The sequence below is a fragment of the Schistocerca nitens genome, chromosome 6 (assembly GCF_023898315.1).
Source record: "Schistocerca nitens isolate TAMUIC-IGC-003100 chromosome 6, iqSchNite1.1, whole genome shotgun sequence".
Lineage (NCBI taxonomy): Eukaryota > Metazoa > Arthropoda > Insecta > Orthoptera > Acrididae > Schistocerca > Schistocerca nitens.
In genome coordinates this window covers 660,527,537-660,553,974 of record NC_064619.1, presented here as the reverse complement: position 1 = coordinate 660,553,974, position 26,438 = coordinate 660,527,537, and the positions used below count along the sequence as shown (strand labels likewise).

General features: G+C 45.6%; 1 protein-coding gene across 2 annotated transcripts in view; it reads left to right on the top strand.

Moving 5' to 3' along the window:
• LOC126262322 (methyl farnesoate epoxidase-like) overlaps positions 1–26,438 on the top strand; it is a 352,434-nt gene that overhangs the window by 81,852 nt on the left and 244,144 nt on the right. Inside the window, exons 3-4 of one of the 2 annotated variants that reach the window (XM_049958875.1) lie at positions 11,307–11,546; positions 25,654–25,808. The exons of the other annotated variant lie outside the window; for it this stretch is intronic. Of the exons in view, the coding sequence (XP_049814832.1) occupies positions 11,307–11,546; positions 25,654–25,808 (395 nt within the window). The remainder of the gene's footprint in view (positions 1–11,306; positions 11,547–25,653; positions 25,809–26,438) is intronic. 2 annotated transcript variants of the gene reach the window in all.

Below are 26,438 nucleotides of genomic sequence, written 5' to 3'. Positions count from 1 at the left end.
TGTCGTTGGCAGCAGCTGCAATCACGAAAACTATCGACTTCTACCGATATTTATCGAGGTGAACTATGGGGCTGAGCAACAAATCGACAGGGCAGATAACAGCTGCCAATCTTAGAGGCGGCCCTGGACGGTTTGGTCCTTATCTAACCCACATGTAAGTAATTACACGCTCGGCAGATGATCAGCGATCGTTAAGAACTTGTCAAGTCAGAAAGCTATGTCACCATTTTACCCTTTACCCCTCTCTCTCTCTCTCTTAGCTTTTCCGGGACGAGAAGTAAGTCCCTGGACCGGTGAGGGGGTAGGGATGTAACACAATTATCGATATTACCTTTAATCTTCTTATCTAACATCACTGGATTTACTTAATGTGACTTCCATATAACTATTTGAGGTAACATCCATGTAATAGTTTTATTCATTGTGTTTGATAATTTATGTAATTGTAATTGATCCACAGGTGTAATACCAAAAGTAACGTGCCGTAAAAGAATGTAAAAAGCTAAAAATTTATTTGTAATACTGGGTCATACTTAGGGAAAGTAAGTTTGTTAATCATTAAAACTTAGAGGGAAGTCGCTGAGCAACGGACCTGGCTAGGCAGGAACAGAAACGGTGGATCTGGCGGTCAAACTGCGAGGCTCCCGTGCGGCTTGAGTCAGTCAGTCGGTGGCTAGCAAGATATGGGTGCGCATCTTGTGAACTGAAAGGGGCGAGAAGAACTGCAAGATTATATGATGTGGTCTCGTATGCGGAAATAATGATGCTTGTTATTCATGGCATACTCTGGTTAGCTCTGTGCTATGAAACTCCGACGTTAAGAAGAGAACTCTCAGAGCTTGTTGCACAGGAAGAGCAATGGATACTTTCGTCGCCTTTTTTCAATAGCTCAGGAGATCGTCGCTGCCACCACTGTATAATTGCTGCATAATTGCATGGTCCAGTTATGTGGTTTCGTTTTCAGTATCAAGTTTGTGTTCTGTAAACTTTGTGTTGAGCCACTGTGTTTTATCGTTAGACAGATTCCATGCCAAGTGCTACGATACATCCGGGTATCCTACTGTAAAGCAATTATCTTCTTTAACAAAAGTTGGGAAATTTTGTGGAGTTGTAAAGCACATAATTGTTTAGTGAGTATAAGTTTTGAAATACTCCACATAGTTTGCATAAATGTGCAGTTAAAGATTCATCAAAGTACAATTAATAAGAGAAGACTTAAGGTATTTAGTTCAAAGATTTTTTTAAATAATAGTGTTTACAATTTTATATGTTGCGTAGGTAACAGTGCTGTCCATTTTGTGTGGTGAGTAAAGTTTTCAGCCTCGATATGAGTCTCCAGTAGATTAGTTTCTGGGTCCCCATGCTAAAAATTGAGCCAAATTTAAATGTCATATTACAATAACAGCAATCAAGAATTAGCTACTGGCTACAATTATTCAAACTATACTAGGTCCAGGTGTCGCATGTTGCATTTGAACTAAATAACACATTGAAGACCCAAACAAACTGATACATCTGCCTAATATTGTGTACGGTCACTGCGAGCACGCAGAGGTGCCGCAACACGACGTGCTGGAGGGAATTGGCAACATGAATCCTGCAGGGCTGTCCATAAATCCGTAAGAGTACGACGGAGTGGAGATTTCTTCTGAACAGCACGTTGCAAGGCTTCCCAGATATGCTCAATAATGTTCATTTCTGGGGTGTTTGGTGAGCAGCGGAAGTGTTTAAACTCAGAAGAGCGTTCCTGGAGCAACTCTGTAGCAATTCTGCACGTATGGGGTGTCGCATTGTCCTGCTGGAATTACCCTAGTCCGTCGGAATCCATAGTGGACGTGAATGGATGCAGGTGATCAGGCAGGATGCTTACGTACGCGTCACTTGTCAGTGTTGTATCTAGACGTATCAGGGGTCCCATATCACTCCAACAACACACGCCCAACATCATTACAGAGCCTCCACCAGCTTGAACGGTACCCTGATGAACCAGTGGTCATGGGCTTATGAGGTTGTCTCCATACCGTATACGTCCATCCGTTCGATAAAATTTGAAACGAGATTCGTCCGGCCAGGCAACATGTTTCCACACATCAACAGTCCAATGTCAGTGTTGACGGGCTCAGGCGAGGCGTAAAGCTTTTTGTCGTGCAGCCATCAAGGGTACACGAGTGGGCCTTTGGCTCCGAAAGCCCATATCGACGATGTTTCGTTGAATGTTTCGCACGCTGACACCTGTTGATGACCCAGCACTGAAATCTGCAGCAATTTGCGGAAAGGTTGCCCTTCTGTCACGCTGAACGATTCTCTTCAGTCGTCGTTGGCTCTGTTCCTGCAGGATCTTTTTTTCCGGCCGCAGCGGTGTCGGAGATTTGATGCTTTACCGGATTACCTGATATTCACGGTACACTCGTGAAATGGTTAACGGGAAAATCTCCACTTCATCTTTGGCTGGAGATGCTGTGTCCCATCGCTCTCCCGAGTTCGAGTCTCGGTCGGGCACACAGTTTTAATCTGTCAGGAAGTTTCATATCAGCGCACACTCCGCTGCTGAGTGAAAATCTCATTCTGGAAACATCCCCCAGGCTGTGGCTAAGCCATGTCTCCGCAGTATCCTTTGTTTCAGGGTTGCTAGTTCTGCAAGGTTCGCAGGAGAGCTTCTGTAAAGTTTGGAAGGTAGGAGACGAGATACTGGCAGAAGTAAAGCTGTGAGGACGGGGCGTGAGTCGTACTTCGGTAGCTCAGATGGTAGAGCACTTGCCCGCGAAAGGCAACGGTCCCGAGTTCGAGTCTCGGTCGGGCACACAGTTTTAATCTGCCAGGAACTTTCACTGGTTCATTACTTGCCAAACTATGCTACTATCTGGTATCTTATCAGCAAAACAGGAGTTCAATATCAAGTAAAGTCAACCCCAATAGTTAACTTTCTCTATGAAGCATGCTGGTACTGGGTACAACTTTGCGTAATTACGCTGACGAACGTTTCCTTTTACGTAATTATAGTTTACTTGATTACTAATAGAACCCTGGTTCAATTCCCGTTTACCTTACTACTGCTTTCTTTCAATAGAAATCTTTAGTAAAACATATGCTGTTCAACATCTTGCCATTACACGCTCATAAAATAAAAATCCTTTCACAGGAATGACGTTGTCAGCATATCACTAATCTAATAGTAGCCGGTAGTGTTATAGTGGCTGCAGCCCCGGCACCTAATGTTAATGTTTCAGCAACCTAAGTAACAAAAAGTTACGTGAGATGGTATTGTCAATGTTTGCAACGATTCTGCCTAAACTGTTATATGATATACGAAAGTTACGCGTGTCCACAGGAAAAATTTCATCTCAACGAAAATTAGTAGTAAGTATCTTTTGGATTTGTTCTTCCTTTGGATTTAGTTGTGTATCAATGGAGCTACTTTGAAAATATTAATCGTGTGATTTTCAGAATCATAACAAAAATTGTCACACAATACGGTAACAGTTCATGTTTAGAATACGGATTCTAACCATGTTGCCAAATGTTTTCTGGAATTATACTGCAGTTTTAGTTTTTGTGATGAAAAGTTCGTTCGAATGTGGTACGAAAATTCCAGGCTGCACTGTATTCACATTTGATGGCTTCACCAATGTTAAACCAATTATAAAACTTTTCTCAGAGCAAATTAGTTTCTTGGCCCGTTACCTCGACCATGTATATGTTGTACATCTATGTCTGAGACACAAGCTTCTTACAACGAAATACGAACATCAGTCGACAGATAGCAGACGGAACGGAATGTTAAAGGCGCTGTTTAGTTGCTACTTCCGATCTCTACTTGCGATTTGTCACTGAAATCGCAGCTAGATTCGACAGCATGACACAAGGTTCACAGAGAGTGTGGTATCGATAGCAACGATGCCACGGCATAGGTTCATAAGTTGGCACTACGAGCCACCGACGACAGCGCACTCATAGCCGGAGCGGGAGAGCTCAAAGAGCTCCGCTCCAGTTTCACCCATTTGATCAAGAACCGACGGCCGGGACACCTCGCTTCAGCTTGAGACTGTGCTCATCTGTACAAAGTTATCTATGCCTCTGTATATATTCAGGCTCCAGTAAACCACTTTTACTTTCTTGCAGTACCGACGTGTATTACCTTTTCCTGCTCCTACCCACGCGCCGCCTTCCAGGCGGGATACAAACGAGAGAGCTACGAAATTCAGCCAACAGATGGCATGCGGCGTTTATTGTTCAAATGAAATAAATGAAATGTCGTGTGGCTAGCGCCTCCCATCGGGTAGACCGTTCACCTGGTGCAGGTCTTTCGAGTTGACGCCACTTCGGCGACCTGCGCGTCGATGGGGATGAAATGATGATGATTAGGACAACACAACACCCAGTCCCTGTGCGGAGAAAATCTCCGACTCAGCCGGGAATCGAACCCGGGACCTTAAGATTGACATTCTGTCACGCTGACAACTCAGCTACCGGGGCCGGACATTGTTCAAATGATTCAAATGGATCTGAGCACTATGGGATTTAACTTCTAAGGTCATCAGTCCCCTAGAACTTAAAACTACTTAAACCTAACTAACCTAAGGACATCACACACATCCATGCCCGAGGCAGGATTCGAACCGGCGACCATAGCTGTTGGGCGGTTCCAGACTGTAGCACCTAGAATCGCTCGGCCACCACGGCCGGCGCGTTCATTGCCAAATGCTACTTTGAGTTGCGATTTCAGTCACAACTAGACAGCCTGATTCTGTTAAATTGTCATTGTGATATCTGTGACTTCTAAATCGCTGTGATTTGTAACAGATACGCGATTTAGCATCCACCCTCGCGACCACTCAGGCAGTCGCCATTCCTGCAGGGAAGTAGACCGGGACGCATTCTGCAGCAAACGTTAAAGCCTGTGGAAATCTCAGCGAAGATCCCCCATCCCTTACTGCTTGCTCGGCACCGGAGACCGGCAACTTGCTCTTTGGAACCTATGTGGGGCTGTTAGTATTGATTTCCTTCTTCGCAGTGGGTTCCTTATGAGCGTGAAGGAGTTCACGTGATTCTTTTGTATTGTGCTTCGTTTGCCTCTCGTTTGTTTTTGAGTGAGTGTGCGTACAGCGTTTGTCTATTACGAAAATGAGTGTTTTTAAGTGCGAAGTGTATGGGCAGGAGTATAATTACTGAAAGAATCCCAGGCAGCATGTTTGCAAAACCCATCAACAGCAGCCGCTTGTTAACCACTGAAGCGCCTGCAGCTTCGTACCATTGTCACGCGCATTCTGCTGTGTGTGACCTTGGAGACGCTCACCGCCTATGCAGCAGCGGCTTGAATGCCAACGATGGCCACTCTCACTTAGACGCTGCACATCTATTTATGCCATTTTTCCCCAACTCGAAAAGCACTGGAAAAACCGCACCTATGGCCAGTACCCAGATATGAAAGTGACCTATACTGGCTGAAAAGTGTCATCTACAGAGACAATTAGAATATATAAATAAAAAATAAGGCGGTTGGGTCTAGAATATGGCAAGCCATACACTGGGCGAAATGGAGATTTGTACCTTTTTCTTCTCTGTTAGGGGATGGCAAGCAACAGGCAGAGTAGTATTTGAAGTACCAAGAGATAGCAGCACATACTCAATTTTTATGTGTTGCACGAAGACACGGCACGTCATTTTTGTGATTTACTATGGTAAGCCACAGCCAAGATGGCGACTCGCAGAAGAAATAACACGAGTTCCAGAACGAGAATTTTCACTCTGCAGCAGAGTGTGCGCTGATAAGAAACTTCCTGGCAGATTAAAACTGTGTGCCTGACCGAGACTCGAACTCGGGACCTTTTCCTTTCACGAGCAAGTGCTCTACCATCTGAGCCACCCAAGCACGACTCAAGACCCATCCTCACAAATTCAATTTTGTCAGTACCTCGTCTCCTACCTTCCAAACTTCACCGAAGCTCTTCCGGGAACCTTGTAGAACTAGCACTCCTGGAAGAAAGGGTATTGCGGGGACATGGCTTAGCCAGAGCCCTTGCCCACGAAAGGCAAACGTCCCGAGTTCGAGTCTCGGTCGGGCACACAGTTTTAATATGTCAGGAAGTTTCATATCAGCGCACACTCTGCTGCAGAGTGAAAATTCTCATTCTGGAAACACCCGCCAGGCTGTGGCTAAGCCATGTCTCCACAATAGCCTTTCTACCAGGAGGGCTGGTTCTGCAAGGTTCGCGGAAGAGCTTCGGTGAAGTTTCGAATGTAGGAGACGAGGTACTGGCAGAAGTACAGGGTTATTACAAATGATTGGAGCGATTTCACAGCTCTACAATAACTTTATTATTTGAGATATTTTCACAATGCTTTGCACACACATACAAAAACTCAAAAAGTTTTTTTAGGCATTCACAAATGTTCGATATGTGCCCCTTTAGTGATGCGGCAGACATCAAGCCGATAATCAAGTTCCTCCCACACTCGGCGCAGCATGTCCCCATCAATGAGTTCGAAAGCATTATTGATGCGAGCTCGCAGTTCTGGCACGTTTCTTGGTAGAGGAGGTTTAAACACCGAATCTTTCACATCACTATGCGTGAAACTTGCCCGCACGCGTTCAACCGTTTCTTCGCTCACTGCAGGCCGACCCGTTGATTTCCCCTTACAGAGGCATCCAGAAGCTTTAAACTGCGCATACCATAGGCGAATGGAGTTAGCAGTTGGTGGATCTTTGTTGAACTTCGTCCTGAAGTGTCGTTGCACTGTTATGACTGACTGATGTGAGTGCATTTCAAGCACGACATACGCTTTCTCGGCTCCTGTCGCCATTTTGTCTCACTGCGCTCTCGAGCGCTCTGGCGGCAGAAACCTGAAGTGCGGCTTCAGCCGAACAAAACTTTATGAGTTTTTCTACGTATCTGTAGTGTGTCGTGACCATATATCAATGAATGGAGCTACAGTGGATTTATGAAATCGCTTCAATCATTTGTAATAGCCCTGTAAAGCTGTGAGGACGGGTCGTGAATCGTGCTAGGGTAGCTCAGGTGGCACAGCACTTGCCTGCGAAAGGCAAAGGTCTCGAGTTCGAGTCTCGGTCCGGCACACAGTTTTAATCTGCCAGGAAGTTTCATATAGCACGAGTTGTTCGGATGAAAAAAAAGTATTGTTGAACTAATACGGAAGCTCATTGTTTTGTGAGATGATAGTGTTGTAGATGTGGATTATCAGCCAAATCAGCGTGGTATTGCATCATCACAGTTAAGCATCAATAAAATGCATTTATGAGGCATACAGTATCCTAGCATGTGACTATGTGAGCCATAATGACAGTGTAGTACAGTGTTAATACTAATATTTAAGGGAACCATGAAATACGGGACAGTTTCTAAGACATTTACGTCAAGCCCATAAACTGTAAACTATTGTTAAACCTGAACTGGGATTCAGTAGGTGCCTGCTATAGGGGTTATTGTGGCTTGCCATTATATAGCTGTTAAATTTCTGTAGTGTTCAGTGCAGTTTTGTGGATTCAGGATATTGGTAATTCTTGCACTTCTTTCTTCTGTAAGGATGAAGAGTTAACTGCTAATGCAACAAAAACAGCACTGGATGGACATTCTGTTAACTTTTCAGAAGCTACAGTGCTCAAAGTTTTGGCGTCAAATCCAAATTCAATTTTCGTGAAGCACACTGTTTGTAGTGACTTCTTTGAAATGAATATCAAGAAGACATCAAGGATTTCTATCTTAACAGAATATCGTAGGCGTATTACTGTACAGCATAAGAAGCTGTCAGACCTCATGGAAACACACTATGGACAGTGCGTATGGAAAGCCTCTCCGCAGCGGTGAGCTCCACGTGTCCCGCCTTGCAGGGCACACAAGGTTGGCACCACATTCATGTCGCTGTGTAAGCTTGAGGCTGCGATTCACTGCTCGTGGCTGCAGTTATGTTTGGAGATGGGATTCAACATTATTATAATCAAAACAATGAAATTAATTAATTATATTAATTACAATTACATACACTATACTCACCAATATCACAGTAGGTGCTGGAAATATTTTCCTCTTTCTTGAAGATGTAGTTCTACACATTTACATTTATTTGTGAACACCTTTACAAATGTTTCACCTGTAATCGAATACAGGTAATAAATTATCGCTGTCTTCAGTTCATCTATTGTATTTGGGTTATTATGATACACGAATTTGTAGCCACATCCCAAAAGAAACAGTCAGGTGAAGACAGATCCGGTGAGTGCAGGGGTCAGACACCTTTCGTGATTACTCTGCCTCCAAAGATTACATCTAAAAGTTGTAGGGTCTGGTGTGCCGCATAAGCAGTAGCATTGTCTTGTTGGAAAAATGAATTACTGAGCTCATTTTCATTCAGTAGGGCAGTAAATGGATAAATTATTTGGGAGCGATACACATCGGAAATGACGGTGGTATCGAAAAAGAACAGTACTGTAATTGTCGCCCACGCTATCGCAGCCCACACTCCAGTTTCCTCGGCAGGCAGTGGCGTTTCTCTTAAGATATGTGGATTTTCTAACGACCAATTTCGTGAAGCTTAGGAACTAATGTAGCCAGGTAGGTGGAACCAAGACTCGCCAGTGAAAAAGCTTCGATCTAATACAGAACTCCATGCCAGTAACAAACTGCTGAAACTGTTCACAATACGCTATTCGCTTCACATGGTCAATACAATGCAACTGTTGCACAGCACTAGCTTTATACGGGTGTGGTTCTTTGATTATGTCCTTACGTGCTGTTGTATGAGAGACTTCAGTCTCTTGCGATAATCTCCTCACTGATTTTGTTGGACTCCATAACATGATGTCTAAAATGTCGTCAAGCTTCCGTTTTGTTAAATCTGTGGGCCTACCAGTTGATGGTGCATCATGAACTGAACCTGTTGTTCGGAATTTGCGAGTTGAATCACATACAGTGTCAGGATCTGAAAAACACAATCTAAACTGCCGCCTCACCTTCTCTGGAAACTTTCCTCCTCTTACACTAAAAATGCTCTCTTTCCAATAGTAAGCATTCTCAATAGACTCAGCTCACACAAGAATTCGCCAATAACAAACCTAACAGCTGCAACACACTCGCGGCACGACTATCAGCACCCTACCACCTGCAGGTCCACGGAACACGTGCAGGCGAGGCTCAATTTTGTGGTAAGTTCCTTTGGGACCAAACTGCTGTGATCATCTGTCCCTAGGCTTACACACTACTTAATCTAACTTGAACTAACTTACGCTAAGGACGACACACACACACCCATGCCCAAGGGGGGACTCGAACCTCCGACGGCGGGATCTGCGCGAACCCTGGAAATGCGCCTCAGGTCGCACCGTTAAATGTGCTGCCAACCTTACACGCTCTGCAAAGCGAGACACACGAGGCCGCCATTGTGAAGAGACTTTGAGGACTCCCTGTACCTGCGGTGCATCGTGGATATTATTTATCCGTGACTCAGTACGAAGCCACAGAACAAATTAATGATCCTGAATTAATTGATAGCAGTTTCTTAGATTAAGCTAAGAGCTACGTGAATTGTGATCAGCAAAGCAAATGTTGGCGCTGAAACTTTGTTGATATACAATGGCAAGCCACAAAATTACACTGCTGGCCATTAAAATTGCTACACCAAGAAGAAATGCAGATGATAAACGAGTATTCATTGGACAAATATATTATACTAGAACTCACTTGTGATTACATTTTCACGCAATTTGGGTGCATAGACCCTGAGAAAACGGTAGTGAGAACAACCACCTCTAGCCGTAATAACGGCCTTGATACGTCTGGACATTGAGTCAAACAGAGCTTGGATGGCTTGTACAGGTACAGCTGCCCATGCAGCTTCAACACGGTACCACAGTTCATCAAGAGTAGTGACTGGCGTATTGAGCCAGTTGCTCAGCCACCATTGACCAGACGTTTTCAATTGGTGAGATATCTGGAGAATGTGCTGGCCAGGGCAGCAGTCGAACATTTTCTGTACCTAGAAAGGCCCGTACAGGACCTGCAAAATGATGCGGTCGTGCATTATCGTGCTAAAATATAGGGTTTCGCAGGGATCGAATGAAGAGTAGAGCCTCGGGTCGTAACATATCTGAAATGTGACGTCCACTGTTCAAAGTGACCGAGACGTGTAACGAATGGCACCCCATACCGTAACGTAGTATGATACGCCAGTATGGCGATGACGAATACACGCTTGCAATGTGCGTTCACCGTGATGTCGCCAAACACGGATGCGACCATCATGATGCTGTAAACAGAACCTGGATTCATTTTGCCATTTGTGTACGCAGGTTCGTCGTTGAGTACGGCATCCCAGGCGCTCCTGTCTGAGACGCAGCGTCAAGGGTCGTCTGTGATGAGCTGATAGTCCATGTTGCTGCAAACGTCGTGGAACTGTTCGTGCAGATGATTGTTGTCTTGCAAACGTCCCCATCTGTTGACTCAGGGGTCGAGACGTGGCTGCACGATCCGTTACAGCCATGCTGATAAGATGCCTGTCATCTCGACTGCTAGTGATACGAGGCCGTTGGGATCCAGCACGGCGTTCCGTATTACCCTCCTGAACCCACCGATTCCATATTCTGCTGCAATGTCGCGATACGATAAACCGCAATCGCGATAGGCTACAATCCGACCTTTATCGAAGTCGGAAACGTGATGGTATTCTCCTCCTTACACGAGGCATCTCAAAAACATTCCACCAGGCAACGCCGGTCAACTGCTGTTTGTGTATGAGATATCGGTTGGAAACTTTCCTCATGTCAGCACGTTGCAGGTGTCACCAGCGGCGCCAACCTTGTGTGAATACTCTGAAAAGCTAATCATTTGCATATCACAGCATCTTCTTCCTGTTAGTTAAATTTCGCGTCTGTAGCATGTCATCTTCGTGGTGTAGCAATTTTAGTGGCCAGTAGTGTACAATGAGAAGCCACAAAATTAGATGTACTCTTATACTGTTATTCAGTATGCACAGTAGTTGAAAATGTTTTGTTTCATGTGGGAAGAATATCATAATGTATGTAGTACCTAATAATACAATAGGTGTACTTGTTATGTGCATCGCCTACCTTATGGAATTTTTTGAACCTACAATTGTCTCTCCTGCAAAATTTACTCGTTGTGGCTTACCAGTTATTAGCCCTGAGTGCCTCAAATCGATGCGGTGCCTCCCGGACAGCATAACGCTGTTCTTCAGTCAACTGCTTGTAATTCCTGACAATGAATATTTAACTTTTTTTTAATTGTAACACTATGTGACGTGTGCGTGGTGACAGAAACTCGTGGTCGTGTTGGCAGGCCCTCCGTGTCTGCCCGTGCTGGGCAGTGTCCTGTCCCTGGCTGGTGCCAAGCCGCACCTGCGGCTGGAGGCGTGGCGCGAGCAGTACGGCCCGGTGGTGGGGCTCGTGCTGCCCGGAAGCGTCCCTGCCGTCGCCGTCTGCGGCGCCGACGCCGTCTTCGAGACGCTGCGCCGGGACGAATTCCAGGGGCGGCCCGACGACCCAGACCTGCGGGAGCGCACGCTCAACCAGCGCCTCGGTCAGCACCACCCTCTGCTCTCACACCCGCTACATTCGTTTTCCAATTCACTGCTTAGCAATCTAGTTTTCTTTCACGCCTAGTGTAGTGTTACATCTACAGGGTGAAAATTAGTTAAACCGACAAACTCTGGGAGGATGTAGGGGACATTAAAACAAATATTTTTCCCTAATGTCATTTTTTCCTATGAGGATTATTTAAACCGGTGGAGGCCACATTACACTCGTCAGTTTTAGAGGCCGTATTACGCTCTTCAGTTGTTAGAGGGGTATTACGCTCATCAGTTGTAGGCAACTGCTGTCCACCAGTGTTGTGGTGCATTGTCTCTGTTTAGTAATGGAGCGATACACCTGCAGTGAATACACCGATATGGTTGGTGCGTACGACGTAACGCACCACAATGGACGAGCTGCACAGCGGGTTTATCAACAACTATATCCTAATCGCCGTATCCAGCATCATATGACCTTTGCTGCTGTGTACCAACGTCCGCGTGAGACCGGGTTATTTAGCACATTACCTGGACAGGGACGCCGTCGCACGGTAAGAATGCTGCAATTTGAGGAAGCTGTCTTGCAGCATGTGGAATTGAAGTTAAAATCTTCTGGGTTATTAGGCCGCGTCATGTTTCTTCTAAAATGTTCGACCCCTCTGCTGGGATTTTCCTCAGGATCTTTTGGTGTCCACTACTGCTAGAACAGCAGAACTAGCAGTAGTGGACACCAAAAGATCCTGAGCAAGATCCCAGCAGAGGGGTCGAAACGTCGAACGTTTTAGAAGAAACATGACGCGGCCTAACCCAGATTTTAACTTCAGTGACAACGGCCACTAAAGCCTGCAGACTTACATACAGCATGTGGAATTGCTGGAAGACGTCCCGCTCCCTACAAGACAACGCATGTGATTCCAACATGACGGGACGCCGGCACATTTCAGTCGTCGTGTGCGTCGATTCCTGGACCGACAGTTCCCAGAAACGTGGATTGGTAGAGGTGCTCCGGTACCATGGCCTGCTCGATCCCCAGATGTGTCCCGTCTGGACTTTTTTGTGTGGGGAGAGATGCGCAGCCTTGTTTAGGCAACTCCTGTTGCATCAGAAGAGGATCTGGTTGCCCGAATAGTAGCAGCAGCAGGAACAATTCAGGACAGTCCTGGGGTTTTTGCCCGTGTCAGACAGAATATGATCCGACGGTGTAACCTTTGTTTACGTGTCAATGGAGGCATTTTTGAAAGTATACTGTAATTAAAATTGGGTTGTGTTAATGTTTTGTCTCTTGGTCATAAATAAATGAAAAAGTGTTTGTTGGTTTAATTAATTTGCTACCAGAGAAATCTTCCTCTGCCGGTTTAAATACTCCTCATAGGAAGAAATGGCATTAGGGAAAAATATTTGTTTTGATGTCCCCTACAACCTCCCAGAGTTCGTCGGTTTAAATACTTTTCACCCTGTATATCCACTGATGAGCTTAGTACCTAAGTAACACTTTGGTTCATTTGTGGAAAGTTATACAACAATGAACGTGCGTGGAATCTATTCGACAACTCACTGATGGGTTTCCGGATGTATGTGGCACCATATCTCTACACGTAGGCCACGCATTTCCCATAAATTATGGGTCAATGGTTCGTGGATGCCGAACTGGTGACCAATACCATCCCACATGTGTTCCATCAGGTTCAGATCAGACGAATTTAGTGAACAAGACAACAATGTGAGCTCACTGTGAGTCTTCTAAAACCATTGTAGCATTATTCTGGCCTGGCGACAGTGACAGTTATCCTGCTGGAAAATGCCATCGTCATTGCTGATCACACGGATCATGAAGCAATTCAAGGTGACCGTAGTAATGTTGACATGGTCCACAGTGATGGTACCTCCAATTACTACCACAGTTCGAATGGAAGCGCAGGTGAATCTCCCTCATAATATAATACTGCCCCAATGGTCTGCAACCACAGTGCAGAGCAAGTTTCGATCTCCTGTTCGCCTCGATGACGGCGTATACTGACAAGACTACCGGCCTAGTGTAATGTGATTCATCTGACCAGCAACATGTTTCCATTCATCGCAGTCCACACTTGTTGATGCTGTGCCTACTGGATTCGTAATTTATGATGTCTTTGACTCAATGTGGTAACTTGTAGGGTTCGTCAGCACTTAATGCATCAAATCGTGCTGCACCAGTATTGTACTCGTTGGATCTGACACAGATAGTGTTGTGACTTGGCGAGACAGCCAAGCCACTACGAGGTAGCCGAAAGGCACGCGTTTAAGCTCACGCAGGCTGGCGTGAGGTCTGGAACAGTTAAAGGAGTTATACTAGCAAGAAAAGTACGTAGCTGCTGGAATACTTAACTTTAATCCATAATTGGTGAACATCGGTCTGACGGTACATGCATCACAAGATAAATAGCAAATGATAATGGCGCCTTGCTAGGTCGTAGCAAATGGCGTAGCTGAAGGCTATGCTAACTATCGTCTCGGCAAATGAGAGCGTAATTTGTCAGTGAACCATCGCTAGCAAAGTCGGCTGTACAACTGGGGCGAGCGCTAGGAAGTCTTTCTAGACCTGCCGTGTGGCGGCGCTCGGTCTGCAATCACTGATAGTGGCGACACGCGGGTCCGACGTATACTACCGGACCGCGGCCGATTTAAAGGCTACCACCTAGCAAGTGTGGTGTCTGGCGGTGACACCACAGATAGTCGCCTATCATGCTTTAAAGAGCGTGCATCCTTTCGACCACCAAATTCTATGATCAGGCGAGGGCCTCAAAATCTTGTCGTATACTCGTGGTATGTTGTCCTTCTACCACTTTCCATAGATGCTTAGGGCAGTAGCGCACAAACAATCGATCAAGATCGGCATTTCCGATGATGAGGATGATTTATGGCGGAGGGCGATAAACAGCAAGGTCATCAGCAAGGTCATCAGCGGGCATTTCCGAGATCCTCATTCTACGCTACAGGCTATATGACTGTACCATTCTTTAAAGGCTTTATGTCAGAGGATTCCGGCCCTTATCATCGCTACAATGATCCCCATTCGTGTGTGCTCTACTTATACAGAGTGGTCCATTGATAGTGACCGGGCCAAGTATCTCACGAAATAAGCATCAAACGAAAAAACTACAAAGAAAGAAACTCGTCTAGCTTGAAGGGGGAAACCAGATGGCGCTATGGTTGGCCCGCTAGATGGCGCTGCCATAGGTTCAAAAATGTTCAAATGTGTGAAATCTTATGGGACTTAACTGCAAGGTCATCAGGCCCTAAGCTTACACACTACTTAACCTAAAGTATCCTAAGGACAAACACACACACCCATGCCCGAGGGAGGACTTGAACCTCCACCGGGACCAGCCGCTGCCATAGGTCAAACGGATATCAACTGCGTCTTTTTAAATAGGAACCCCCATTTTTTATTACATATTCGTGTAGTTCGTAAAGAAATATGAATGTTTTAGTTGGACCACTTTTTTCGCTTTGTGATAGATGGCGCTGTAATAGTCACAAACGTATAAGTACGTCGTATCACGTAACATTCCGGCAGTGCGGACGGTATTTGCTTCGTGATACATTGCCCGTGTTAAAATGGACCGTTTACCAGTTGCGAAAAAGGTCGATATCGTTTTGATCAATATGACCAACGGGCGTGTGCTACGTACGCTGCTCGGTATCCTGGACGACATCATCCAAGTGTCCGGACCATTCGCCGGATGGTTACGTTATTTAAGGAAATAGAAGTGTTCAGCCACATGTGGAACGTCAACCACAATCTGCAACAAATGACGATGCCCAAGTAGGTGTTTTAGCTGCTGTCGCGGCTAATCCGCACATCAGTAGCAGACAAAGTGCACGAGAAACGGGAATCTCAAAAACGTCGGTGTTGAGAATGCTACATCAACATCAATTGCACCCATACCATATTTCTATGCACCAGGAATTCCGTGGCGACGACTTTGAACGTCGTGTACAGTTCTGCCACTGGGCACAAGAGAAATTACGAGACGATGACAGATTTTTTGCATGCGTTCTATTTAGCGACGAAGCGTCATTCCCCAACAACGGTAACGTAAACCGGCATAATATGCACTATTGGGCACTATTGGGCGACATTGGCGGGTTAATGTATGGTGCGGCATTATGGGAGGAAGGATAATTGGCGCCCATTTTATTGATAGCAATCTAAATGGTGCAACATATGCTGGTTTTCTACGTAATGTTCTACCGATGTTACTACAAAATGTTTCACTGCATGACTGAATGGCGATGTACTTCCAACATGATGGATGTCCGGCACATAGCTTGCGTGCGGTGGAAGCGGTACTGAATGTCATATTTCATGACAGGTGGATTGGTCGTCGAAGCACAATACCATGGCCCGCACGTTCACCGGATCTGACGTCCCCGGATTTCTTTCTGTGGGGACAGTTGGAGGATATTTGCTATCGTGATCCACCGACAATGCCTGACAACATGCGTCACCGCATTGTCAATGCATATGCGAACATTACGGAAGGCGAACTACTCGCTGTTGAGAGGAATGTCGTTACACGTATTGCCAAATGCATTGAGGTTGACGGACATCATTTTGAGCATTTATTGCGTTAATGTGGTATTTACAGGTAATCACGCTGTAACAGCATGCGTTCTCAGAAATGATACGTTCACAAAGGTACATGTATCACATTGGAACAACCGAAATAAAATGTTCAAACGTACCTACGTTCTGTATTTTAATTTAAAAAACCTACCTGTTACCAAATGTTTGTCTAAAATTGTGAGCCATATGTTTGTGACTGTTACAGCGCCATCTGTCACAAAGCGAAAAAAGTGGTCCAACTAAAACATTCATATTTATTTACGTAGTACACGAATACGTAATAAAAAATGGGGGTTCATATTTAAAAAAATAGCAGTTCATATCCGTTTGACCTATGGCAGCGCCATCTAGCGGGCCAACCATAGCGCCATCTGGTTTTCCCCTTCAAGCTAGACAAGTTTCGTACTTTGTACTTTTTCCGTTTGACGCTTATTTCGTGAGATATTTGGCCCGGCCACGATCAATGGACCACCCTGTATATGGACCTGGCGTGCAAAACATAAGGACGATAGTAACTTTCGCATGGCGGTTAATTGCCAAGTAACATAACTTGATGAAACTTGGATCACATGTAGAAAGACCTTCTGCAGTTAGTATAGACGGCAACTGAAAAAAATATGCAATGAGGCGAACAGAAGTGACACTTTTAAACACTGAAGTTACCACAATTCATTATGGTGCTACAGACTTTGCAAAAGGAGCAACATGCTTCTTAATAGGGTGTGTGGTCACCACTGACATCAATTCATGCTCTGCAACGTTCTACCATGCTGGTAAGAAGGTCTTGTGGTAGGGCATTCTATTCCTCCGCCAGCATAGTTGGAAACTCCTGGATGGTCGCTGGTATATGTGGATGTACTGCTACATGTCTTCCCAACACGTCCCATACATACTCGAGGGGAAATGGGAAGGACACTCAATCCGTTGCATATCCTCTCATTCTAAGAGCTCCTGAACCTTCGCAGTCGGATGCGGCCGTGCACTGTCGCCACATGCACACCTTATAAGACACATATTGGGTAGGAGTACAATGTCAGAATAACACTGACCAGCGAGTATATTGTGTTCAAAGATTTTGCTGCTAGTACACCCATGCAACATCACACCTCCCCATGCCATCGCATTTGGACTATGGAAACAACAATGTTCCTCAGTGGGCTGTGTGTTCTCTCCTCTCGTCATTTGAGGCTACGTCCAGCATTCTTGATCATGTTGGTGGTCGGGGTGCTATGCTGTGTGGAGGCATAATGTTGCGTCTGTGTAATGACCAGATCTTTGAGCACATACACTCATCAGTCAGTGTTACTGTCACATAGTGCTTCTTCCCTATATGCATCTTTTCAGTGTTGTATTCAGCCCTAATGTGATTCCTATCTATGGTAATGCATGCACGCATTGGACAGTGCAGGTGGAAGAGAACTAGGAACGAAAGGATATTTAGCAGATGGACTGGCCTTCCCATCCGCCAACTTAAATTCCATTGAGCACATGTGGGATGTGTTGGGGCAATGTATTGCAGCATGTACACATGCTCCAATTACTATCTGGCAGTTGTCAATACCGCTGGTGGAGGAATAGAACGCCCTACCACAAAAACTTTTTACCAGTCTCATGGCCAACATGTGAGACGTTGCAGAGCATGCATTACTGTCAGTAGTGATCACAAACCCTATTAAATATCATGTACCACCCCCTGCAACGCCCAGGGGATCACCATGAATTGTGGTGATTTGAGTGTAATTATTACTGTCTTTGAATATTCTGTTCATCTCATTATGCACTGCTTTCAGTTTTCTTCTCTACTGTACTGTGCAGTTCTTTCTACACTAGGTCCGAGTTTCATCGCTGACTTACCTGGCAGTTAGCCACCATGCAAAAGTTACTTTCGTCCTTAAGTTTTCGCTCACCAGTGTACTTAACTTTCCTACAGCGTCACGTGACTGCAGCGCCAGCAGGTGGCATTCAGCTTAGTGATGGGAAAATTTCATAATGTTTTGGCTCATCTGTGTGTGGACAGTGCGAGGAAAAATTATCAACCTACTTTTCTCTTCCAAGTGCTTACTGAGCCCTTTTACTTGGCCTAACATCTATTATCATTTTCTCATGATGCCTGTGCATCATGATGGTAGCTTATAGGTTGCGCAGTCTTCTTGAAATAAAGACTCTTTAAATGAACTCGACAGAATTTCCCGAGAACTGCGTTCTCTTTCTTCCAAGGATTCCCATATAAGTTACCCAAACTTTTCTGCTACACTTCCACTTTGACTCTGCCAACCTATAATGATGCTAGCAGTGTGTCTCTGAAATCGTTTCATGTCTGTTGTCATGCATGTTGATAAGGACTCCAAACGCTGGACAAAACTTCAGTATTGGAGCAGTAGCGACGTGTATGGGATTTCCTTACAGATGCACTGCAGGTTCCCAGAATCCTTCCTACGGACGTAGGTCTTGCATTCGCGTAGCGAATACTCATTTTTGTGTGCTTGTCAAATTCCGTATTGCTTCTTAGAGGCCAGTGAGAATTTAGTAGAGCTGTTCCTTTTTATAGGATTAGAACTTCATAACGATATTCTTACTTTGCTAAATATTAGGTTTGTGCATAAGATCATAACTTTGTTTATAAGTTTAATATACACAACAAATATACATAACAGAGAGTTTGGCTCTGAGCACTATGGGACTCAACATCTATGGTCATAAGTCCCCTAGAACTTAGAACTACTTAAACCTAACTAACCTAAGGACATCACACAACACCCAGTCATCACGAGGCAGAGAAAATCCCTGACCCCGCCGGGAATCGAACCCGGGAACCCGGGCGCGGGAAGCGAGAACGCTACCGCACGACCACGAGCTGCGGACAACAGAGAGTTTAGTCATCAACAATATACTCTCATTTACTATTTACAACAGTCTGCAAACACTGAGATAACGTTTCGATGCTGCAGCTGTAGAAGTCACGTGACTAGAAGAACTCGTCAAGCCATGCTCTTAGCGCATTTTCATCTGGAAAGCAAGTTCCTTGAAGGTTGTTCGACCGAGACCAGAAAAGGTGAAAATCTGAGGGCTCAAGATCAGATGAATAAGGTGTGTGCACCTTACAATCCAATTACTGTGTAATACTCTTTGCCAGTCTAGCACAGTGAGGGTGCACGTAACAGCGAAGTAGCATCACTACTTGTTCTTGGACTGCATCTGCAAGACATCTCAGTTGTTGACAGTAAATGTCGGCAATGATGGTTACACCTTGGGGAAGCAGTTCACAGTACAACACACCGTCGCTCACCACATGCATAACATTATCTTTTGTGGATGTGCACAAGTACAGTGAGTTGCTGCTTAATTTGGACTCTACCATTCCTTTATTTTCTTTATGTTAGCATAAGGATATCATTAATCATTGCCAGTAACGGTACAGGATAGTGACTGTCGCTGTGCTCAAGAGCCAATTGATGACGAGTAAGCGAAGGTGCAGCCGCTGATTTTTGTTATTTGGGCTTAGAGGATGCGGTACCCATACACCCGATTATTGAACTTTACCCTCTACATGCGAGGGTCTCATTATGGTGGAATGGCCACAGTTCATCACATTTTCCAGTTCTCGTGTACACTGACGAGGATAATTGTGCTGTCATGCGTTCAAATAACCTTCATCAAACCCCAAAGCACTTGCTGAATGTGGAGAGTTAACCATGAAAAAATTTTCTTGCCGTGCTCTTCAAAAATCAAATGGCTCTGAGCACTATGGGACTTAACTTCTAAGGTCATCAGTCCCCTAGAACTTAGAACTACTTAAACCTAACTAACCTAAGGACATCACACACATCCATGCCCGAGGCAGGATTCGAACCTGCGACCGTAGCAGTCGCACGGTTCCGGACTGCTTGCCGTGCTCTGTCCAACGCCATTATCCTTCACACTGTGCAAACGTTTCTGACAGCCTCCGCTGCTGTCACTCCTGTACTGAACTCAAGCAGAAGAATATGTGGAAAACATTCAGATTTCTCCACTTGTCACTCCATTTTCTAGTGTTCACAGCCGCACTCACATTCTCCAAATGACAAAATGACAATATGTAAACTAAAATGTCAACAGTGAACTTAAAATAAGGTATGACAACCGATAGATAAACTCACAGCTACTGGAATAACGACGTGCAAAGCAAAAACGGTGCGAACTTACGCAGCAACCAACATAATTACTTTTTAACTGTGAAAAATGCTCCTGCTTCACAAATGGTTTATTATACCAACCGGTTTCTATTAATGCGTAATAATGCGTGCATGTGTTCACCACGAAACCATGGACCTAAGTACCAGTTTGCAATATAGCGTATAATATCATCCTACTGGGAGGTATTCAGGTATTTACTTTAAACACACTCTCAGTCCAAGAGGGAATACTGGAAACTAGCTCACAACTAATGACGGACAATAGAGATGGTACAAATTAAATCCGACTCCTCAGCAATTTGAGGAACACAGAAAGATCTCAAACGGAATAAAACAATGCGTCTGGGGTACGAGAATCAGGTACGAGGCTCTGTTGTGTAGAGGGATACGAATCCCATAAACTGTGAATCACGTGTTCCATACCCTGAGCTTCGGAAAGCAAAATCGCAGAAAATATTCCTTAGGTCTCAGCTAGAGAAGTCAATTATTATTATTATTATTATTATTTTTGGTTGGGGGCATTCAGACTTCATGCTGATATAAACAATAGACGAGCAGAGCACACGGGATGTATATCTAACACAGACATATTTCAGGTGAAAGATGTTACGGCAGACACGAGGAAATAGTAAAGACGCTACAGTGTTGTGTAATGTACTCAATGGCGCCCATTAGCATCACACCAAGTGCTGAATGTTCCAAAAGCAATCTGGCAACTTTCGTTCTCCTCAGAAGCTACGCACGTGGATATGTCCATTGTCACGCTGTATGCAGAACCAGGGCTCATATGAATAGTCCGCGTGGTGTCACTTGTGTGTACAGTGTTGTTGTTGGGCGCACCACTGCCAGTACACCTCTCTCTGCTGTTCTGTCCGCATACTGACAGTCTGCGTTGTCCACTCCATGTCATGCCGTCTGTGTGGTTTCTTGTCTTGCTAGAAACAAGTCCACTTCCTGACTCGAGGTGTGTGTGACTTGGGTATACATGGGCGAGCAAACGATATCTTTGCCCTTACAAGCGCTAGTCATGTGGGGCCGTAGAGGCCATGCACGCCATTAAGGAATGGCTGTCCTGAACTCACTGATTCCAAATCCTACTGACAGTCCTGGGATCCTGATGCGAGCAGCAATATCACAGTCTCCACAAGACACGATCCTGCCACTTTTGAATGCCAACATGTGTTGGTACAGCAAGAAGTTTTCTGTGTAATCTATCCTCATACACAAAATGCTTATATTGCTACCCCTACTAATTTTTTGGCTGTGCTCAAATGCTGATCATTTGTAAAGAGTTACTTTTGCAGCGCATGCGTCTCAGTAGATGTAACTGTAGCAGATTAGCAAAGAAGCACCGCGTGATATTGTTCCCTAGCAGATTTCTCACCTGTGGATCTTCTGTCCCAGGCGTCGGACTTCGTTTCTTACAACAAGTGTTTCATCGCCTAGTAAGGGGTTTATAAAAGGGGACAGTAAGGAAGCTATAATCAGTGAAACTCGGAATAATCTGGAAAAATATATATTAAAAAATAAACACATAAGTGAAACCGTGTCACAAGTTTCCATAGAGTATCTCTCACAGAATGTAGCTATTGGACGAGCTATATACTCTCTGTGTGACAAGTTGAAAGTACTCAAGCTCACACAACAAAACTGTCTTCAGAGTAAAGACCGGTCTCCAGAGAGAGCACAGCAATGAAATAACGGGTGTCACTATAACAGAAGAAACTAACGATTGGTCCACGCTTATGACACGAGTAAAACTAGTCGGCAAAAACAGCTTATGACGCTACTGTCGATCTGCAGGACCAGTATCTTGCTTCGCTGACATAGCTGTAATACAGCCGTAACCATTAAGATTGCGATGTGATTAATAACTCCAAACATCACGAGTGGCTCGCGGATGACTAACCTAGGCTGTTACCAAGGTAATGGGAAGCACTAACCATTAAATGGCGATAAGTGCCGTGCACTAAAAATCGCATTGTTGTACTGCTGTTGAAACTGCACCGGAATGGGCTGGAGAGCTGCTCCATCATGTAGTAGACTCGTTCCATGAGCTACATTACACCTCCGCGGTACACGTAAAGGTCCTCGTAGCCAACCTAACAGGGGAGAGAGGTGGAACCGTTCCTGCTACCCTGGTCGCCTGGAGTGGTCGATTTCCGGCCCTCAAGATGAATGACCTGAACTGGCGCGAATTCTCAGAACGCGGGAGAACGGCGTGTCCTCCCGGCACCCCGTGGCTTCAACGATGATTCGAAATAACGGCCAGAAAACCAAGCTAGATTTCGCCATCTTGCGTGTTTTCTATATTAATTAAATGGCGAATGTTAAATTTGTCCTGTCCCTCCAACCGGTGCTAATCCATGTAGACAATACCTCAGTAATCTCTGCAGACTTGGCAAAATTAATTTAGTAGCATCAATTCGTTACATGTTTGATGAATTGTTAATTAATTTATCGACTGGTCTGAGTTAGGTATCAGTTTACTCGGAATTTTATGTGGAGTTCGAATCTGTGACCAGACTTAAAGGATTAGTTTTTTTACTCCCTCTTCCTTTGTGGCGATGACTGGTCTGGACAGATGCTACGGCACTGACACTTGCGTTTTCTGCTTCAAAATGTCACTGCATTTAACTTCCGTTAACAGGAACAGACTGTAGGAAACAGTCCTTAACGAGATAGGAAGCAGAAGAGGTCATATGGACGTTTGGCCGAAATTCGTTCCAAGGGAGGTACACAAAGTTGAAGGCCGAGATAAAAGACTTGTAACAGTGTAGATTTCAGAGATTAAAAGCGGAGATGGGAACACACCAGGCAGGAAAAAATTTTCTGCCCGTACTAGTGATTCAGTTCGTCACTCAAGAGAGCAGCGACCTGGGGCACAGTCAAATAGTAGCGACAGTGCCTTTCGTACAGCCAGATACACGTCTTCCAGTAGGGGATGAAGGGTCACTCGCAGAACTTCAGACGTGTCTCGCCTGAAAGCGTTGTGGAAGGATGACTGGTCCCACTAGGCGATCGCCAATAATCCCCGCCCACGCACAGAGGCTGAACTGGTGCAGATGGTTCGCTGCCACCATATCATGGGAACTCTCCATATGCCTTAAGTCGGTATTGTGAATGTCGACAATACCAGCCCTCATAAAGGTATCCTCGTCCGTGACAAGGTTGGATGCCAGAAATCCCAACACTGTGGTGGCCTCCCTCCGTGTCCTGAATGTTACCTCCTGGGGAGCGCACCGAGTGGTCCTTCTCCGCCTCTATCGCACCTTAGTGCGCTCGAAATTGGACTGTGGAAGCATAGTTTACTCCTCTGCTCGGCCGTCTATTTTTCGGCGTTTCTGTCCACCACCGTGGATTACGTTTAGCGTTTGGAGCTTTTTACACCAGTCCTGTGGAAAGCCTTTATGTTGAGGCTGCTGAACCTCCACTGTCCAATCGGCGAGCTGTCTTTCTGAGTCGTCATGCAAGCCATCTGTCTTCCATGCCTGCTAATGCGGCCCATGACATTTTTTTCGACGCCTCCTTGGATTTAGGGTATGCAGGCCGCCCTTCCTCTCTACTACCACCGGGAGTGCGCTTCCGTCAACTCCTTTCTCTTTCCTTCCACTTTCCTAAAACCTTCTTGACAACTTGGGGCACAGCACCGCCTTGGCTCCGGCCACGGACCAGCCTGCTCCGTGACCTTTGCCAGTTTCCCAAGAATGGTACCCCTTCTCTTGTTTATCGTCGGGCATTTGCTGCTGTATGCGCGCAAATGAAGGATGCCACATTTATTTAAACTGATGGCTCGAAAACATCATTTGGTGTTGGGAGTGCCTATATTGTTGGCGACACCCCTAATCGATTTCGGCTTTCTGACCAGTGTTCGATTTTTACTGCGGAGCTTTACGCTGTTCTCCAGGCTGTCCAATACATCCGTCGCCATCAGCGGATAAAGTATATTATATGCTCGGATTCGCTCAGCTCTCTCCTCAGTCTTCAAGCTCTCTACCCTGTCCACCCCTCTGGTCCACCGGATTTAGGACTGCCTCCACTTGGGGGGCGTCTCTGTGGCGTTCCTCTGGATCCCAGGACATGTTGGTATCTGTGGAAACGGGGCGGCCGATATAGCGGCCAAGGCAGCAGTCTCTCTTCTTCAGCCTGCTGTTCGCATGGTTCTCTTCGCCGATCTACGGAGTGTTTTATGTCGTCGTGTTGCTCTTTTATGGCACGCACGTTGGTCAACACTTCCCAATAATAAATTGCGGGACGTGAAAGCTCTTCCCTGTGGTTGGACCTCTTCCTCCCGAACTCGTCGTCGGGAGGAGGTAATTTTAACTAGACTCCGGATTGGGCACTGTCTTTTTAGCCATCGACATCTTTTAAGTGGCGATCCTCCCCCGCTTTGTCCCCACTGCTCTCAAGTGTGGACGGTGAGACACCTTTTACTCGAGTGCCTCTATTTTACTCCGTTACGTGCCCGTCTACAGCTGTCGGCCGATATATCTTCCGTTTTAGCAGATGACACGCGCTCAGCCGATCGCGTTGTCGAGTTTATTAGTGTCAGTGACATGACGTCTGTCATTTGAAGCTCTTTTTGTGGACAAACAGCCCCCCTTCTATAGTGGTTTTTTAAGCTTTCCTTCTGTTTTTATTTTCCCCATTTTTTTGAGTTTCGCTCCCATTGCTGCTGGTTTCCAGTTTGGTTTTTTTACCTTTTCCTAAGTCACAGACCGGGTGCTAATGACAGTAGCACTTTTGCGCCCTAAAACCATAACAAAAAAAAACTGTGATGGCCTGTGCGATGAACCAGCGACAAATCCGTCTACGCGGGGACAAGTCCATGGCTGATATGGCCTGTACGCAGTGTAAGTGATACGGCAGTGGCAGTTGTGGAGAAAGTTTCATACAGTCTGGCTGACCCCACGCTGGCGGGCCACCTGCCCGTCGCTGATACCGAGTCACAGTCAAAGATCTTTTATCTCCACCTCCCTTGGAAAGCATTTCTGGCTACATGTCCATATGATTTCTTGGCTTCATTTCGTCTAAGGGATATTTTCCTGCCGTTTGTTCTCCTTTAACAAAATAACCCTGTATATCCCTGCATATAGTGCACTTGATGCCAATATTAGGTTTGTCGCATGTCACTTTCATGGGGCTGCAATTTTAATGGCCGATAGTGTACTGTACAAAGCGAGACAAACAAATATGTAGACATTACTGAAAATGGTGGAGGTAAATCATGGATGCTGATCAGCTATTGTCTAGAAGTGTTTACAGTTTTTCTAAGGTGTAAACGCATGTAGAGATCATAATGGGTAATCACTGTGCGTCGGTCCACAACAACAGGTATGCTTTTCAACGACGGTCCGGCTTGGGTGCAGCAGCGGCGCTTTACTCTGCGCCACCTGCGGGACTTCGGCTTCGGCAAGCTCAGCATGGAGGGCCGCATCCTGGAGGAGGTCGAGGACCTGCTGTCTTCCATCCGCAACAACACTGTTGAGGTCAGTCGGCCCTTCCTCATGCCTAGAATTGTAAAACTATCGTACGCTACTGTGGACTTTCATAATAATCGTAGAGTTGCAGGTTCGCAGGAGAGCTTCTGTGAAGTTTGGAAGGTAGGAGGCGAGGTACTGGTAGAAGTAAAGCTGTGAGGGCGGGGCGTGAGTCGTGCTTGAGTAGCTCAGACGGTAGAGCACTTGCCCACGAAAGGTAAAGGTCCCGAGTTCGAGTCTCGTTCCGGCACACAGTTATAATCTGCCAAGAAGTTTCATATCAGCGCATACTCTGCTGTAGAATGTGTAAGACGTCGTGGTCTCCTGACCTTCATTGCTTGCATATTGCGCCCTCACAATCATATTCCGCACATCAAGACGCTTCATTCGAACCCAAACTCGATTAGATAAATTAAATGTTGTATGAATTCATGTAAACGATACGCAAATATCTAATAAATTGCAAGTGCGCACCGTGGTTGAAATACTCGAGGCTGGCGTACACACACACATTCAAGACACGACAGTCACAAAAGCTTTTAGTTCGGGAGAGGCAAACACCGCACGCCAGGATGGCGGTCCCTTGAGAGGTTTTCACAGGGAGCTATCTACGTCGGCCGGCGGCCGCCCGTGGAGTGG